The sequence below is a fragment of the Acromyrmex echinatior genome, chromosome 18 (assembly GCF_024713525.1).
Source record: "Acromyrmex echinatior isolate Ae372 chromosome 18, ASM2471352v2, whole genome shotgun sequence".
NCBI classification, from domain to species: domain Eukaryota; kingdom Metazoa; phylum Arthropoda; class Insecta; order Hymenoptera; family Formicidae; genus Acromyrmex; species Acromyrmex echinatior.
The window spans coordinates 5,391,272-5,408,556 of NC_141869.1; the positions used below are offsets into that span (position 1 = coordinate 5,391,272).

Sequence of the window (17,285 nt, forward strand, 5' to 3'; positions counted from 1 at the left end):
TTTTCTTCATGTCGGGAAACACATATGTATCTATATGGTACATATACATATGCATAAAATATCTGATTTCTCTCTTACACATCTATATTTTGCACAATAAACATGTTGTGTATTGGTTACTCTACAAATTTATTCAACTGATTGTTGTTTTAAATGAAATGTATCTTTTTGCGTGCTAGGAAGCGTTTACGTCCACTAAATAAAATTGACAATATTTGATTGATTGTTTTGTATCTACTTGTATTTAACCCAATTAACTGCATTTATGAATTTGCAATCTTTTCAAAACAAAACCTTTTCTACGAATACAAAAAAAAATAGAGTTAATAAAAGTCTAACGCAGATAATTGTATGTAGTTGTATTTGATAAGATAATGAACAATTAATACATAAAGAAGTCGAACATTTGAGCTCAAATCTGAGTCATCTATAGCAACATAAAAATATAAAAAAGATGTAAACGATATACTATTATTAGATGTCAAAGGAGCAATACGATGACACAATTCCTTGAGTTAAATAACATTTTGTTATTTTTAATTTCCATGTATATCAAAATGTAAATCAATTTATTTCTGTTAGTTTCTAGGTATACATATATTAATAGTCATATTAATACTTTTAATAATTTTTAATGAAAAAGAAGGGAATTATGTGATATAAATAAGTGATTAACAATATTAACCTTCCAATGCCACATTATACGTTTTGACACGTATATAATGTACACATTTAATAAATAATAAACTAAATTTCAGTCAAATTTAATACATTTTCTTGAATTGAATCGTTTAACTCCATTGTTTCAGTCAAATTAATAATATTATATATTGGATAGGACAATGCTAACCTATGAATATGATTAAAAATTACTCAAATTAACATTATGAGTATAATTTAACATTATGAATTCAAACAATGTAGACAGCAATAGTAATATTTAATTTATCGCAATACAAAATGAATTGTTCATGAATTGTTCATGAATTGTTAATGGCTATCGAATAATGACGTAATCGGAACGGTAAGACGTTGCCTCGACGGGTGTGCGAAGCTCAATACGAATAAGCTGCATTGTTCCCGCACAAAGGATACCATCCACCTGCCGCGTTTCATAGATTTCCCACGAGTTTCACTATATGCACGCGGAAGACCCGAACATTTTTCTCTCCGTGCACCGTCATTACTTTCATATTCGCGATCTTCCCTTCGTCGATGTGCGAAATCTATCGTGAAGAAAAATGCATTGCGGGATGCGGACAATTTTCCGTTATAATCGGTTGATATCTCACGATCGATCGCGCTCCTGTTCGCTTGCCGCGGCTTTGCTCGTTTTCCTTGTGAATCCCGTGGAAATCCCGTCATTGTTCCGCCTTTTCGCAACGACGTATCTTTCTGTCAGAAAGAATAACCCGCGCAAAAGAACAGAAGGTAAAGCTTCTATGGAGAGTTGTCGCCGAAATGATTTCAAAGAGACGTTTGGTAACTTCAAAAAATACCAATAAAAGTTACGTAAATACAGAGTATGACTATTTTTTGTTACGAGTAACAAACCTTTTCAATTTTTAAAGTTATCGTGATATCTTCAAGCCTGTCAAAAATGGATAACGAATAAAAAGAGATTAAATTTGTGAAGAAATATTTTGTTGACGCAAAACTTCGGTATTGTACGATTGTTATATTTATCTTGACCTATCCGAGGTTTTTATTTTTTAAATTTGTTCTTCAAACTGTCACTATACACAATATCAACATAACAATATAAAATTGATTTGTTAATTAAAGGTTGGAGTTTCAGTTGATGGAGATTAAAACAGTTCATTAATCAAGATAAGAGAGAGAGAGAATTTCGAATTACATTTATTTTTATAGTAATTCTGTCAAACTTATTGAAAGAACATCGTCAAAATTTTCGGAAAGGGCAAAATACTTGATAATATTTTTGATGTATGTTATTCAGAATGATCGATTGACTCTGGTTTTGAACCGTAGCCTACCCTGATAAACCGTCGATCGTTGTTAATCCGATATCGTAGTACGTGCCAAACGCGGCAGTGAAATTAACAATAAACGCGTCACGCGTTATCAAACGTGGCTGTTGCTGCTAAATGCCAGCTACACGTGTCGATGCTATCGCGGCGTGAAATTTCACTGAAAACGATTCGAATAAAACGTTACCCATCTAGAAACGTGAAATTCTGTAGATACCTGTATTTGAAGTTTTCAACGTCATAAAATCTACTTTTCTTGAGCTGTAAAAAGAAATAAACGATATCTTTTTAGAAACAAAAAATTCTGCAAATATATTTGATATAAAATTTTATTGATTTAATAAATTTTAATGGCTCCGTGAGAGGGAACATTTAACACTATTATGATAAACATCTCCCTCTCACTTAACCAAATCTTAATGAATAAATTATATTTATATGATAATGCGTAGAGGAGGGTGGGGGCAGCTAGGTAGACATCTATGATAATTATGAATGATATATGCGAAATGAAAGTCAGATGTAAGATAGAATTTATATACAATTATAAGTAGAAATCGGACAAGAATAAATCAAATAAGGGAAAAATATCAGTCTATATGAGGTGAAATTTTTTATTATAAGTTCTTTGAATTGTTTTAAGATGCTTATTAAAATTATTAAATTGACGATCAATATAATTTATAATGTTATGTCCAGCTTCAGTTTATGGCCGGTATTTATGATGATTTCTTATATTTAAGATCTTCTAGATCTATAAATATAGTCTTAAAATATCATGAATCAATCACAGAGTCACACTAGCATCTTAAAATATTACTTAGGACGATTTTGAAATAAGAATGGAAAACTGGTCTGCGATTTCAAGTCTAACAAATCAAATTGATGCGCAGTTTATAGAATTAAAAAATGTATAATCTATTTGTAGTCTACATATGAATATTATTAAGTATCAAGATCTGCGACCAGAAATAGAATTTATAAATATATAGTTTTAATAAATATATTTTGTTTCACTTGTCTTTTACTAACAATAATACGTTATTTATTGACAGGTTATTGTCTGAGAATCGAATGAGACGCGTACTACGTTAGGATGGTACGAGGGTGAAATCGCTAAGAGACGTTCGTCAGTATGCTGCGGATATTAATAGTGGTGACGTGCATCGAGATATCGACGTTCGCCAATGCACAGTCGAAAGGAACTACTTCTTTCGATAACGATGCGAACAGCGACGAACCTGAGCATCCGAGTGAGTACAAAATATTTCCCGAAATTTTAAAATATTAGATATATAAGATATATACACAAGAAGAAACGATATTTATCATCTTTTTCTCGTAACAAATATAAATTATATGCAAAAATGTTTTGATACGGTAACGAAATTACTTGTTGTTTTGCTGTTTAACTTGTCCACACATTGGCGTTATGCAAACTAATTATTTAGAGTACACGTACTTAGTAGTTTGACCGAATTTTGAACTACCTATGTGAGTGACGGTTAACTAGATATTGACAAATACGAGTTCGGCTTAGTTACTACACTAAAACCCGGTTTAACTATGTGTAAATAGTACATGTCGAAGAAAGGTCATTTGATTCTCCAATCAAAGAGTCTATAGAAAAAACGAGTTGATTACGGAGAAATTCAAACATGCATGAAGGACGATTTTGCTGAAGTATCTAAAAATTTAAGTAGATACTAATAGATAGATCGGAAAATAATTTTGTTGGACCATTAAATAATTATGTAGGACAACTGTGATGGACAAGGAAAATTTAATCTTTGCCTTTGGACAATGAGATGCTGACCTTTAGCTTCTGCATACTTTCACATGAGTAAAAATGGCGTTACCAACCTTGCTTTGTCCGCTTTACTTGTTCATTTAATTTTATTCCGCTGAAAATGACTTTAAAATAAATTGAAACGCATACAGTTTTTGATCATTGTATTTAGAATCTGATAATATTTTAGCAAAGTAAGTGACCAATTATTAAAGATTTATAATTTAAATATTTGCGCACTAATTACCGCGTTTGATTCCCATTAAACATTTTTTATTTTTCTCTTACTTCAAACAATGAATATTTTTATCTTATTATAAATTTTTAATAATTGGTCATTTACTTTGCTAAAATATTATCAGATTCTAAATACAATGATCAAAAACTGTATGCGTTTCAATTTATTTTAAAGTCATTTTCAGCGAAATAAAATTAAATGAACAAGTAAAGCGGACAAAGCAAGGTTGGTAACGCCATTTTTACTCATGTGAAAGTATGCAGAAGCTAAAGGTCAGCATCTCATTGTCATCCAAAGGCAAAGATTAAATTTTCCTTGTCCATCACAGTTGGTTAGTTGGAAGGATCAGGAAAGCAATTAAGTATGTAGGACGCTTAAGCATAATGAGGAATACTGCAAAAAGTTTTGATATTCCAGTAACCAGCTTGACGTCCTACATAATTATTTTGATAGTCCAACAAAATTTTTTCGTATTTGTAGCAAACTAAATTTTTATGTTAGTAAAACTTTTCCATCGGAGTCCGTTGGAGAACACGAATGTGTTTTTCTTTCCGGTGCGAGCGTTTGCATCTTTCCGCATTGCATTTTTCCATACATACATATGTGCATGCACAACGAATCGCCGAGTACAATTCGGTAAAATGGCCACAGGAACGCATTTCAGTGCAAGGACGCTTCCTTTCACCAATTTATGATGCGGAAACCGGCCATGGTGATGGCGGAACGTCGGGAGGGTAAACCACTCGTGGAAATTGCCGCGCGTGAGCACGGAACTTTTTTTAAATTTATTCGTGTACCGCCTGCCGACGAAACGAATATCAAGATTAACGTTCAAAGCCAGTGAAAAGAGTGAGGTATAGAGAAACGAGGGCGGAAGAACCGATTCGCGCTAACTTGGATGGTGAACTTCGAAACATATCGAGATCGCAATTACCTGTCGCCCACCCACAACTGAAAATCGACGGCGAAAGTTGCGAAGATCGCACAGCGACCCTATATAGTTGCTTTAAATTTCCATACTTCACTTTCGCGAAGTTCTCTCGAGAAGTTTGATGATCGTGTCGACAAGAGTGACACTTCTTCTACCCCGAGAGAGTAATTTTCCGTCTCTCGTTTTATATGGCGCGGGGCTTTCTAGGACGCAGTCAATTCGCTTTAAGTCGTATGAATATATTTTTTTTTATCGATGCTATCAGATCTTTTATATCCTGTTTCGTTATCCGCTTTGGCTTGTATTTTCTGTTTTAAATCTTTGAACGCACTTTTGTCCGGATAAAAAGGACGTGATATATTTTTTATTTTGGTTGCCTCTTTATTATTATAATATATTACAAATATAATTTATTTAAAAATCTCTTCCGTCGTTTACATGCGAAATAAATATTCATTTGAGTAAACTTTTTCAACTTGGAAGATTCTTAGTATCTTTCATTAAAATTCATAAAATAATTAGTCAGGATAAAAGCAATATTAACGAATTATGAGGCCTCGCATGTCGACTGGCCGTTGGAAGTTTATACTGGCGAAAGCGTACTTTATAAGTTCCGTGCACGAGGCCAAACTAATTAGATATGTATGAATAGCCCGAGCGTCGGTCGGGGACATATAATTAATGCGGCCCGCTGGCTAAGTGAGAAATTAATTATAATATGGAAATTGGAGTTGTGTATGTTCTCTCTCCTTCTCTTTCCCTAGCTCTTGTACTTGTCCTCCCATTCCTCTATTATTACACACTAAACTCTGACCAGTCTGACCATGCATGCGAACTTCCATCTTTCGACGCAATAGAAGGAAGATTTCTCGCAGATGCAACCGCGTTATACATCGTGCAACAACATATAACACTCACGACGCTCTCTTTTGGAGAAGAAAATCTCCTTTATGCATGATAAAACCATCAACTCCTTGGGACAAATTCATCGCTACATGTGACCGTCGCGACATTCGACACGAATGTCGCGGAAGAAAGTTTCATACAGTCTGTTGTCAGAATTTAATTTTATCGCGTGATTCCGTCGCGTGCACTATGCGAAATTAAAATTGGCATATCTTTTTATTTACCGTTTAAACAATTTAATTAAATGAAAAGTAATTTGCAAAGTTAGGAGAGCTTATTTTAACTAAATCTAAACGTACTAATTATCAGATTAGAGATCATGTAAGTAATATAAAAAATTATTTTTCTGCATGTTATGCATAATTTTTAGTTATGCATAATTTCAGTTTTGCACTGGAGCGTTAATTTGAAAGTGATAGTTATACATATTTTGCTTGTGAGATAAATATCGCTAAATCTAAATTAGATCTTGTAATATGTTCTCTTATTTATTTTCATCGTTATCTGGCAGATACAGTTTGCAAATGTATATGGAATTACATACATATGTCTTTGGGAAATTGTTCGCTTTGTCATAAGCATTGTACTTTCTGATTATTCAACGTTATGTAATAATGATGAGCAAGCGGATTCATATTCTAGTTTCCTGCACGCTTTACATGTCTTCTCTCTCGAGGATATCATCAAACAGAACATCAAATTTCAATATGCAACAAAGTTATATTTGAGAGATAAATTGCATTTGTATGTATATAATAAATTTTTATATCTTAAATGATTAAAATTGCTGACAAGTCCATACTTGGGAAATAAAAGAAAGAAACTTACTTTTTACAAAAGAAAGCTTACAAAATTTTATAAATCTTATTTCGAAAATAGGTTATATTTAAATAAATAAATTAGATATTAAATTAAAACAATATATAAATATTCTGAAAATTTTGTATAAAATGTTATATCTTCTTGATTACAATTATATAATAGTTATGTAATTATCACAGATCAATGATTTTGATCTTGTTGTCTCAAATATATAAAAATGTTCCTCGATAAAAACGTAGAATAAAACTAAAGAAACTATAGATACATTGTAATTTAAACTTGCGGTAGGTCGGCAAAGAGAGGATTTCGACCGGAATCGATTTATTTTATCGGTTAACTACAGGGTAACGATAATCTCGTTCCGTAGCCGAGCCCACAGGAGTTATCCTCGTCAATAAGGGGCAAGTTTCGAGCGAAGCAACTTCTACGGGCTACCTCAGTCGAAGTTAAGGATAATCTCATTGACGAGTCTGCGACACACACACAGTCAGAATTCGTCCGAGTTCTGCAATTTTTGGGGTCAAAACCGCAACGTGCAAGAGTACTACAGAGCCTCTACTCGTTAAGGAAGTTCGTAGATAGCAACTCATCATGAACGGAAGTACGTTGCTCTCTTCAGGATTTGCTATAATCTCGGCACCGTCGATCCTTCAGTTCCTTTGGGAAATATATACTTAAATTTTGAACGTATATATTTTTAACTTAAACTTTCCTGCGTAATTATAAACATTAATTAAGATATCAGAAAATTTAAAATTCGAAAGTAGTGTGAATATGTATATTAACACAACACGCAGTGATTTTTAAGCTAAAATCTTGTTTAAACAAAGTTTATTCAGAATAACATAATGAAGAGTTATTTATTTTGCTTTGAGACCTTGAACTTTTATGTGTCTTAAAATTTTATCTGTTTGTTTTTTCGTTTTTAAATACGAAAACTACGGAAAAGAGAGTTTGGCTCGAGAAACTAGTGAATTTTATAACGGAGCAACACAGAAGCTTGAAATCTCATTTTCATACTTTGACTCTTAGGTGCGAAACTTATTCGATTAAAAGCTTGAGGCTCGAAGTCGCAAAAATGCATCGCGGTATTCGATTCGCAAATCGAGGTCGCCGTGGTCAACAGGCCCCTCTCGCCTGTTAACGAGTTCGCGAGTTTGCTAAAGTCCCGTCTTGGGTAGCCTCAACAACGAGTTGGGGATTCCGCTTAACTCGTTGCTTTGGTAAACTCGAGGACACTTTGTTAAGCTTAATCTCCTTTCACGGTTATTGGGTTCTCCTCTTTACGAACAAAAGGACGCGAGGTTGTCAGAGGAGGACTTAGTCTTTCGGGATATACTGGATATGCTGACAGCCATATTGTATAGAACTACGCGGAAAATTCGTTCCAGATTTTATTAACTTCGCATACTTTTATGGAAATTGAAATAATCGCCATAGCAATATTTTCTTTGTATACTATTGTAGTAATTGAGAGATTCTTAGCAGAAAGATGGCGTTTCTTGCAGAGAATATAAAAGTGCTTATTACTGAACAAGTGAATTTTCATGCAGATTCATTTAAATAAACCTTTCAGAGGTATAAAAGGTTATAGCGGTGCTGTTTCGTTTTCTATATAGTTAACCATTTATATTCTATTCAAGATTGAATGACTGACTGAATCTTGAGAGAATGTACGATTAGAAGAATGGATTTTTAATTATCTTTTCTAACGGAAAGCATCCCTTCGGAGAAAGAGATTTTAAATACTTTTTACGTCGTACTTAAGGCGCATCCTGGGAATATGGCATGCATAGCCATTATATTACCACGGTCTGACAGCCGGTAGCACGGTCTTAACGATTATCATCGTTTTAATAAAATTTTACTTCATCAGCATCTCATAAAAAGCGGTTAAGAAAGAAGTTTTTGCTATGAACGGTGACACAAAAGAGCTAACTTGATAAAGGACGCCTTTGTGAGGCCAAACAGATGACGTAGGTGGTTAACATTGTACTTTATTCAGAATTAAAAATTCATGTTTTTATGCGGTTAAAATACATCAGTAAATAATTTTTTAAAAATTATATTAACGAGAATAAAAATTATACATAGGTCATGTAATTTTTCTTATTTAAAAATTAATTATTTTATATTTTTTATACAGTAATAAGATATTAATACAGTAATCGCTTTACATTTCATTTATATTACGCATATTTATTATGTAATTCGCCGTGCTTCTTTTATACCTTCAATATGGAGTCTGAGTAGAGAACAATTTAAATTATCCAATAACAACATATTGTTTTTGTGAAATCACGTATGTAGATGATGTATTATATTGGCATTTCCAAGATCGATATTCAACAAAACAACATCTTAAACAATAGCATATAAAAAGTATCATATTTTATATATACGCGAATTATTATATTCGGTCATTAATTTCAATACTTTTTTTCTCAAAAAAAGCCATTATCGTCGTTTTTTCAGGTATTGGTAGCGACGTAGAACATAGTAATATATAATATTGAATATGTGAAATATAACAATATAGTAACAATTTTATATACATATAAAATTAAAATTATAACATATAATTTTATATAATGTTTATATAGAATAATTATTATATTATTCCATTAAATAATATGGAATGAATTAAACAATATGATATTTTATAATTCTATAGTTATGTTATACAATTATATTTAAAAAATAATTTTGTCTCTATTTTGTGTTGTGATCATTCGAAATAACGACGTATAAATATAACATATGGAAATGTCAGAAAGTATTCGATATTCTTGCAAGCTTTCCTGTTTAAAATGCATGTCCGAAAAAACGTCCATTGGTAAAAGCAAATACGTAAAAATCTCCAAAAATGTCACGGTTCTCTGATACTGTCAAAAAATACAACGTCAGGAATCCGCAATAGAAATATCAATAGAATCGGAAAGTAGAAATAGCAATAGAAATATCTCGCGTATTGTGCGTCTTTACCCTATGATAAATATTCTATTTAGGTACTCTATAATACGATATATTTCGATGTATTTCGAATTGCGAGTCTCCGACTTGTCAAGTACACTCAATGTCGTGCACGAAAATCTCGCGGATTCAAAACGTGTGCGGATAGAAGAACAATAAAAGAGCGGTGCATCTATGTGTCGTAATTTAGGTCGAGGTGACAGGTCCCACGATAAATGCATGGCCCTTTAAGTGGTCGCCTCGTGGCGGCGTGAGAAGGATCCTCATGGGGAGCCTGGTAGTGAAATACGGCGAAAAAATTGTCCCCACGAGAATACCGCGAACGAACAGGCTCAATTCAGATAAAAATTTCCGACGTTTGTCACGCTTCTCTAATTAAAGGCGCCAAGATTAATGACAGCAATTTTCCGACGAAACCTCTCTGGGCCGATTGCTCTGTTTAACCATTCGAATTTCTTTCCCGCGTTCTTTGTATTGTTCCGCAAGTTAGTTGTTCCAGCTTACCAGGAACACAGATAGCATTGGTCGTCGTCGTCCTTGTTATCGTTTCGTCTGCCCAGTCACATTGCAACTTCGTCAGTAGTTGCAATTGCACCTTTATCTTAACCACACTCGTGTGTGGATAAACTTTTTGCTTTTATGTGGAGAGTAATTGAGTGAGAAAGAAGCTGAGGAAAAAAAACACAACCATGATGCACCGGTTAAATCAGTTGGCATAGTCGGCAAATAATGTGGATATTCAATGATGTGCTTTTTAATAATGTTACAAATTCTACCATTACGATTATTAGCAGGAACAAATAACTATTGTTTACTAATAACATATTAATGATATTTTGGTTTTACTTTATGCTTTTATCGTGAATAAATACAGCAACTGGTAACGCTCAACAGCATTTTTACTGATTATTTGATAAATGTAAATGTATAAAAAACAATATTAATATTTCTTTCTGATGATATTTAAATGTTTGCTACAGTAATAAAATTATGTGAGTGTGAATGTTGTAATTATTGGATTATATAAAGTTTGCCGGCATATTAATTAAATTAAAATCGCATTTTAATAGTGCATTGAATAAAAATCAAAAATGCATAAATCTCGAAAGAATCCTTATTCTTTTTTAATATATCTCGATAATCAAATATTAAGATTAAAGCAAACTTTATCTAAAAGTTAATAAAAGAATATAGTTTGTTACTTATTTTAATTGCTTTAAAATTTGATTTTTTAGAAAATATTTTATTTGCATACGATTACTCTTAATTTTGTCTTAGAAACTTTGTTTCCATCACACATTTTTTTCAATTAAAAATCCCCTTTTGAGTAAATGAAAGCACGGCATTTCCGACCATTCGGTAATGTTTTCAAGCGGATATGCAGTTGAGAATCGTGTACGAGATAAAAAACAAAATAATTGAAATAGATTCCATTAATCGAGATTTTTTGCGAAAGCTCGTGAAAGATAATTTCCCAATAGCAGTCATCGAGCTTGCAACTTCATCAGCGATTCCGCTCGTTCAGTACATTTGCGTAGGAGATTAAAGTTTTCTACTTCAATGGCGGATCGGATGGAATTGCCACGTAAAAAGGGCGCACGGCCCTGTACATTTACAATCTAGCTAAGCAAAAAGGCCGCTCCAATTTAATCCGGACGGTTACGGCCAATTTCACATTAATACTCAAGGGCTTCACCCTGAAAAAAGTTACGCCTATCGCTTCAGCAATAAATTAAACTGCTCGTTCTGCCATCTGCATAGGGCTTGTTAACTTTTGCATTCTCTTGCAACACTCGAACTATTTCTTATAACGCGCAGGATACATATTTGTATCTGTAGATACCTAGATATCTATCGATAGGTATCTACAAGTAAGGACAAGTAAGGAGACATTTGTCATTTTTCACGTTATATATAGTTCACTAACACCATTCGGACCATATGGACCGTACATTTTATATATTTTATACGGTGAAGACATAAAATAGGAAATATTTTCCGGAATAAAAAATTTCGCAGATAAAGCGCTTCGAAAAAGAAGATAATCAAATAAAAAAGAATGAGCTGATATAAATTTTTCATACCTTTATATTTTATTATGATTTTATGTCTGTTAAGCAGAAATCTATTAAGCCTATTTAGCATAGAAAAAAGTTTCTTTGTGCTTTTATTTCCTTTATTAACTTTCAACTATTTCTCGTGAACAAGTTAACTAATGTTTTAATTTAATCCGTATGTTAAAACTTCTCTGGTCATGACAGTTGGACGAGATCAAAGTTACAGCTTTAGATTCAACGTGAAAATATTGCAGTTCTTAAAACTGGTTCGCCACGGAAGACCGCATTAGTGGTCGAATTTGTTGACCGTGATAATTTATTCAAATTTTTACGAAACGTAAATCCGCTGGCAAACCCGTAGGTTTGTATGCGTTAAAACGACGCAGTCGAGTGTGCTCGTTCTAAACGACGTTACGCGTGTTCCCGCATGATATTATCAGCCTTAGCCATCGCCGTGGTAGCATCTAATGACATTCGCTCGCCATGTCGCAAGGCATACACTTGCAGCTAGTTTCCATCATAAATGGCCTTCGCACCGCGCACACCGAGTGCGGCGTGTCTTACACTCGTGGTTGTGCGCCCGGTTGTTCATTACGACGATCAGACGCCTCTAACGAGTGTTTAAACTAAGCTTGTTAACCAGCCACGGATGAGCAAAGGACCGCGTTGCAGTGACACGACCTATCGGATTTAAACGATCTCCTGATCTCCGACCTAAAAACCGCGACGCTTTTGGTTTCGCCATTCTCTCGTGTCCGCACCTTCGTTAAAAAAGCGCGACTTTTACGACTTTAAATTATGCTTGTTAACGACATCGGAAAACGGAGCACGTGAATGGAACAAAGATTCTTAGATATCCGTAAAACATTGCCTGCGTCATCTAATTTATTTCACTCAAACTACTCTGTTTATCACATTGTATAAACGTAATTTAATTCATATCTATATTATTTAATAGTATATTTAATATCTTATATACGTAATAGACATAGCCAAACCTAAGTACAACTGAAAGGGGGGTAGTAATTCTTTGTGCAAAAATAAATTGAAATTGCAAACTAAACTTTTTTCATCTGAGGCTCTGTTTTCGAGAAAATCAAGTTTGAGAATTGCGAAATATGTACTTATAATGAACATATGGTTTGTGGCAAGATATTGTAAATGTTATCACGTTATATTCACATGACTTCATGAATGACAGGATCAAAGAAGATGAAAACAAATAAATTAAATAACTGAAAACAAATAGTTAATTTTTTTATTTTATTAAGAGAGAAAAATTGCTCAAATAAAGCCTCGGACAAAAAAGTTTATTCTGCAGTTTCGACTTATTTTTGTACAAAGATTATCCTCCTCCTCTCGTTCAGTGTATTACAGGTTTGTCTCTATCTTATATAAAGATAAAACTTCAGAAAAATTAAGAAAACATTATAATGACTATAAAAAAATAAATATTGTACAATATAACAAATTGTTGAAAGTGCTCGTTAAATATTTTAAATTAACGTAAATCTTGATAAAAGTAAAAACTGATATTGCAAGGGAAAATAACTTCCGTGAACGATGTGCTAACTGCTTCAACAATATTGTCATTATATTCTACAAGGTTTGTAGACATAAACATTATTTTACGTGATATTACAAGGATGAGTACTATAATGAGTACCTTGTTAAAGTTTCTATTGTTACAGAAGAAAAGCGTTTGCCTCGACATAGATTACTGTTGTAAAGTTGACCTCTTGATACACACACTCGACCGGAAATAAGCGATTCATTTATAGCGAAGAACTTCAGAAAACAGGAGACTCATTTAACAAATTTTGCTCTACCATGATTGAGTTTCGTAGAGTTCGTAGCATGTTATGTCAGCAATCTAATGCAACTCGACTATTAGCTGAATGCCAGGCGCAGCTGGTGAACTCGGGAATCGCTTCCAGTGTCGGGCAAATATTCAGAGCTCAAATACGAACGTGATGGACTTAGCGTGACGAGAATTAATTATTATACATGTTGCATCACAATTATGTCGTATGCATGCATTTTGAATCGTAAAATATAAATAATGAGGAATTTTTAAATGAAAAATAAAACGCTAACATTTTTGAAAAATTATTCAGATAATAAAAAGCATTTCAGTTTAAAAACGAAAAAGAATCAGTACTAAAGGAAATAGTAAAATTTGTGCATCGCGAGAAGTGCTCTTCTCATATCTTTGTGCTTAAGAAGTCGTCATCGTTCTCGAATCTGCACGGTACGATCAATTCTTCTTTCTCTGCTTTGTGTGTATGATATTCTTTTTACAATTCCATTCTTCTTTGATGTACTCGTGGACAGTGATATCACCGCCGGGGTCGGTTGCCAGTGGCGCTTTAGCGCTTCCAGTAGTTCCGGTCAATAGTAGAACCGACAACTCGCGCTGCGGTTTATGAATTACGAGACGTGATCCGCGCAAAGTGACAGACCGGAAACAGAGAGATAAAGATAGATAGATAGATAGATAGATAGATAGAGAGAGAGAGAGAGAGAGAGAGAGAGAGAGAGAGAACTAGAGAAAGAGAATGAGAGGATGAGAAAAAGAGAGTAGTCTGATGGGTGCAAGCGCGATGACGTACTTGTCATCGTCAAAGAGTCTCGGACTAACTCGTAATTAATCGAGTTTCGCCCGCGGACGCGCAGCGGACTATTCCCGCGAGCCGGTTTTCTATCGCTGTACTTTGTGCTCTGTGTTTTCCAAACCGAGTGCCGTCGCCAACCGGCTTTTAATTGATACATCCTGCTCGTTAGCCGTGCCGCCGGCCATGGTTCTATCTCTTTGCTTCTCTTTCTCGCTTTCATTGTTGTCTCAAATGCTCCACCAGCGGAAAATCTAGAGTGTGTGTGTGTGTGTGTGTGTGTGAGTGAAGTGCAACTCGGTCAACCATTCGTGTTACAATGATTTCTTTTGCTTAAATTTAGTCAATAGATCTTCACTGAAGGTACAACAATCAGATAAATTATTAAGGTCTCGTAAATAAGCTCATATTTTCATATTTTATTTGTATGATATTTACAAAAATACAATATGTTATTATATATCTTTGAGTTTATGTTAGTTGATCGAGATTAATTTTAGTTTATTTATTTATATGTAAAAGAGATTTTTTTACTTGTTTTCTTGAATGTTTTTAGAAAATATCTGATTGGATTAATTAGAATTCTTGTTGAAAATGGACGAATCAGAATTTTCTGGTTAAATCTACTAGAATTCTAGTTGTGACAACCGGAATTCGGATTGATATATAATAATTAGAATTTTTCGATTCGCCCATTTTCAACCAAATATATTTCTCGTGTATAAATATGTATATAAGCAATCGATATACAATCTCTCGATAAGAGAGGCATTGCATTTGATGCGAAAGAAGACAATTTTCAATAAAATTTAACGGTTTCTCCATTTCTTCTTTTCTCAATAATCATATTTAATATTTACGATCGCTATACTTTAATCGCGCAAAAAGTCTCCTTCGCATTATTTTAAGTGTAAAGAACAGGAATTTAAGTAATTAAGCGCCGAGTTAAATCTTTCTCAAGAGGAAATCGGATTTAAATTACTCGCACGGACGCATTCGAATTACTCGCGCCAAATATTTCTCGATAATTACCTTTTCGTAAGACGCCCGCTGCCGTCTAACACGAATACCGTGGATGATAAAGAGAATTTCCAGCGGAACTCGGACCGCAGTTCTTCGTAATTCGTCTCAAAGGTGATCGGCACGCCTGCGCCTTTTTCGTGAGAGAAACTTAGCTTGCACGTATATCTCCAGGCGGGGCACAGTAGTATAAGTCCACCAATGGATCGCCCCGAGGCGTCCGAAGTTTTAATTAATCGAGGGTACGGGCCTCGAGATATTTTTATTAATTTTCCCTCAGTTCTCTCTCTCTCTCTCTCTCTCTCTCTCTCTCTCTCTCTCTCTCTCTCTCTCTCTCTTTCTCTCTTTCCTGCCTCTTTTTCTTTCTACAGTATCAGCGTTGTTCTGGACAACCTGGTCGAGTCAGCTCCAACCCTCTTTGGAGACTCGTAGAAGGATAATTGTGCCGAAGTTTTAACGGTGTACGCGCAAGTCTGGGCAAGATTACGATTATCTCGAGCAAACTTTCTACGTATCTCGAGATACGCGCGACGCAATCCACGAGCTACCGCTACGTCGCGAGAATGAAAAAGGACGACTATTCTGGGCGATAATTCTGTAAATTATAGGGGTTGCGTACACTACGGGAGAGTATACTTAACTGATTTTTCTCGCCAAATTATCGCGTTCTGCTACCGCGATGAGATAGATGTAGGTAAAACGATTCGAGGTAAAACTCGCGTTTCGAATTATAACATGGAGATCATTAATTATAGGAAATGATCTTGATGAACTTTCGATGTTGACAAGTTTTGTATAAATTGGAAACCCGTTACAATTTGTGATAATTATGTAGCGCATGATTATAATGCCGACGATAATTTGGATTGGCTCTGAATATTAATGCGTGCATTATATGTATACGAGTTATAAATCGTGGAGTGAGATGAATGACGTGTACGATAAGCGAACGACGTGTTCTGACCATTGCTACAATCTTCGACTGAATAGTTACTAAATTGCAGTAGCGAGTATCACGTTATTAGATTCACGAGTGGCAACCATTAAGATAACCGAGGCTCGCGTAATATTGCAATGGCGATTAATAACGATGATAGATTTGTCGTGTTGGGATTAGAATCTATGACCACCCGAGCTGTAGCATGACGTTCCGTGCGATGTACATTTAACTATTTATGTGCAGCAACTGCCCTATTTTCTACTCCGTAGACAGTGTAGACAAACGACAATGTAGAAAAGTTTTTGTAATAACAATTATTTTAACATGACTCATCCTTTTAAAAAAGCTTTTATAAAGAGTATATTGAATTCTTTTTATTTATAAATTTTTATCTTATTTCTCTTTAAAAATTGTGAGATATTTGAAACTATTTTATATGTATAAAGTGCTTTATAAAAATATGTACAATAATAGAAAAAATAAAACTACAAAATGATTTAGATTAAACTTTGAAGTTACAGAAAATGAAATATTAGGGTCATACAAGATAATTAAATATAGAACTTCTATCTGTCAATTACTAAAAATTAATATTGCAACTAAAAAAAAGTTCTATCGCATCAATAAGATTTTAAAGTTCGATTTATTTTTTCATTTTTTTTATTCTATAAAAAAATGTAAATAAAGTAACGAAAGTAAAAAGATGCTAATATTCATATAAATGGTAAACATCAATATTAATTAGAATTATGTAGAGTCTAAAAGTGGATGAAATGAATATGACATAGCTTTATCGTACATCAATCCATATCATGAGTATCTCGCATCGCGGGTATCGATCCGATAAATACGGAGAGTGTAATGCGGTGGTGTATGCATTACGTGCAAATGAAACTTGCACGATGTCCTGGGATTTCCAACCTAATGCATGCAGAGATTGCTGAGGAAAGATCGTATCGGATACTCGGAATAGTTCGGAACCGAAGGCATCGACATTTTATAGAAC

General features: G+C 34.0%; 1 protein-coding gene across 2 annotated transcripts in view; it reads left to right on the forward strand.

Annotated features, from left to right (window-relative positions):
- LOC105144851 (nephrin) overlaps positions 1-17,285 on the forward strand; it is a 275,992-nt gene that overhangs the window by 40,393 nt on the left and 218,314 nt on the right. For both annotated transcript variants that reach the window (XM_087415783.1, XM_011054062.2), the window contains one exon: positions 3,047-3,244. In XM_087415783.1, coding sequence (XP_087271909.1) covers positions 3,127-3,244 — 118 coding nt within the window. In that variant the 5' untranslated portion in view covers positions 3,047-3,126. The remainder of the gene's footprint in view (positions 1-3,046; positions 3,245-17,285) is intronic.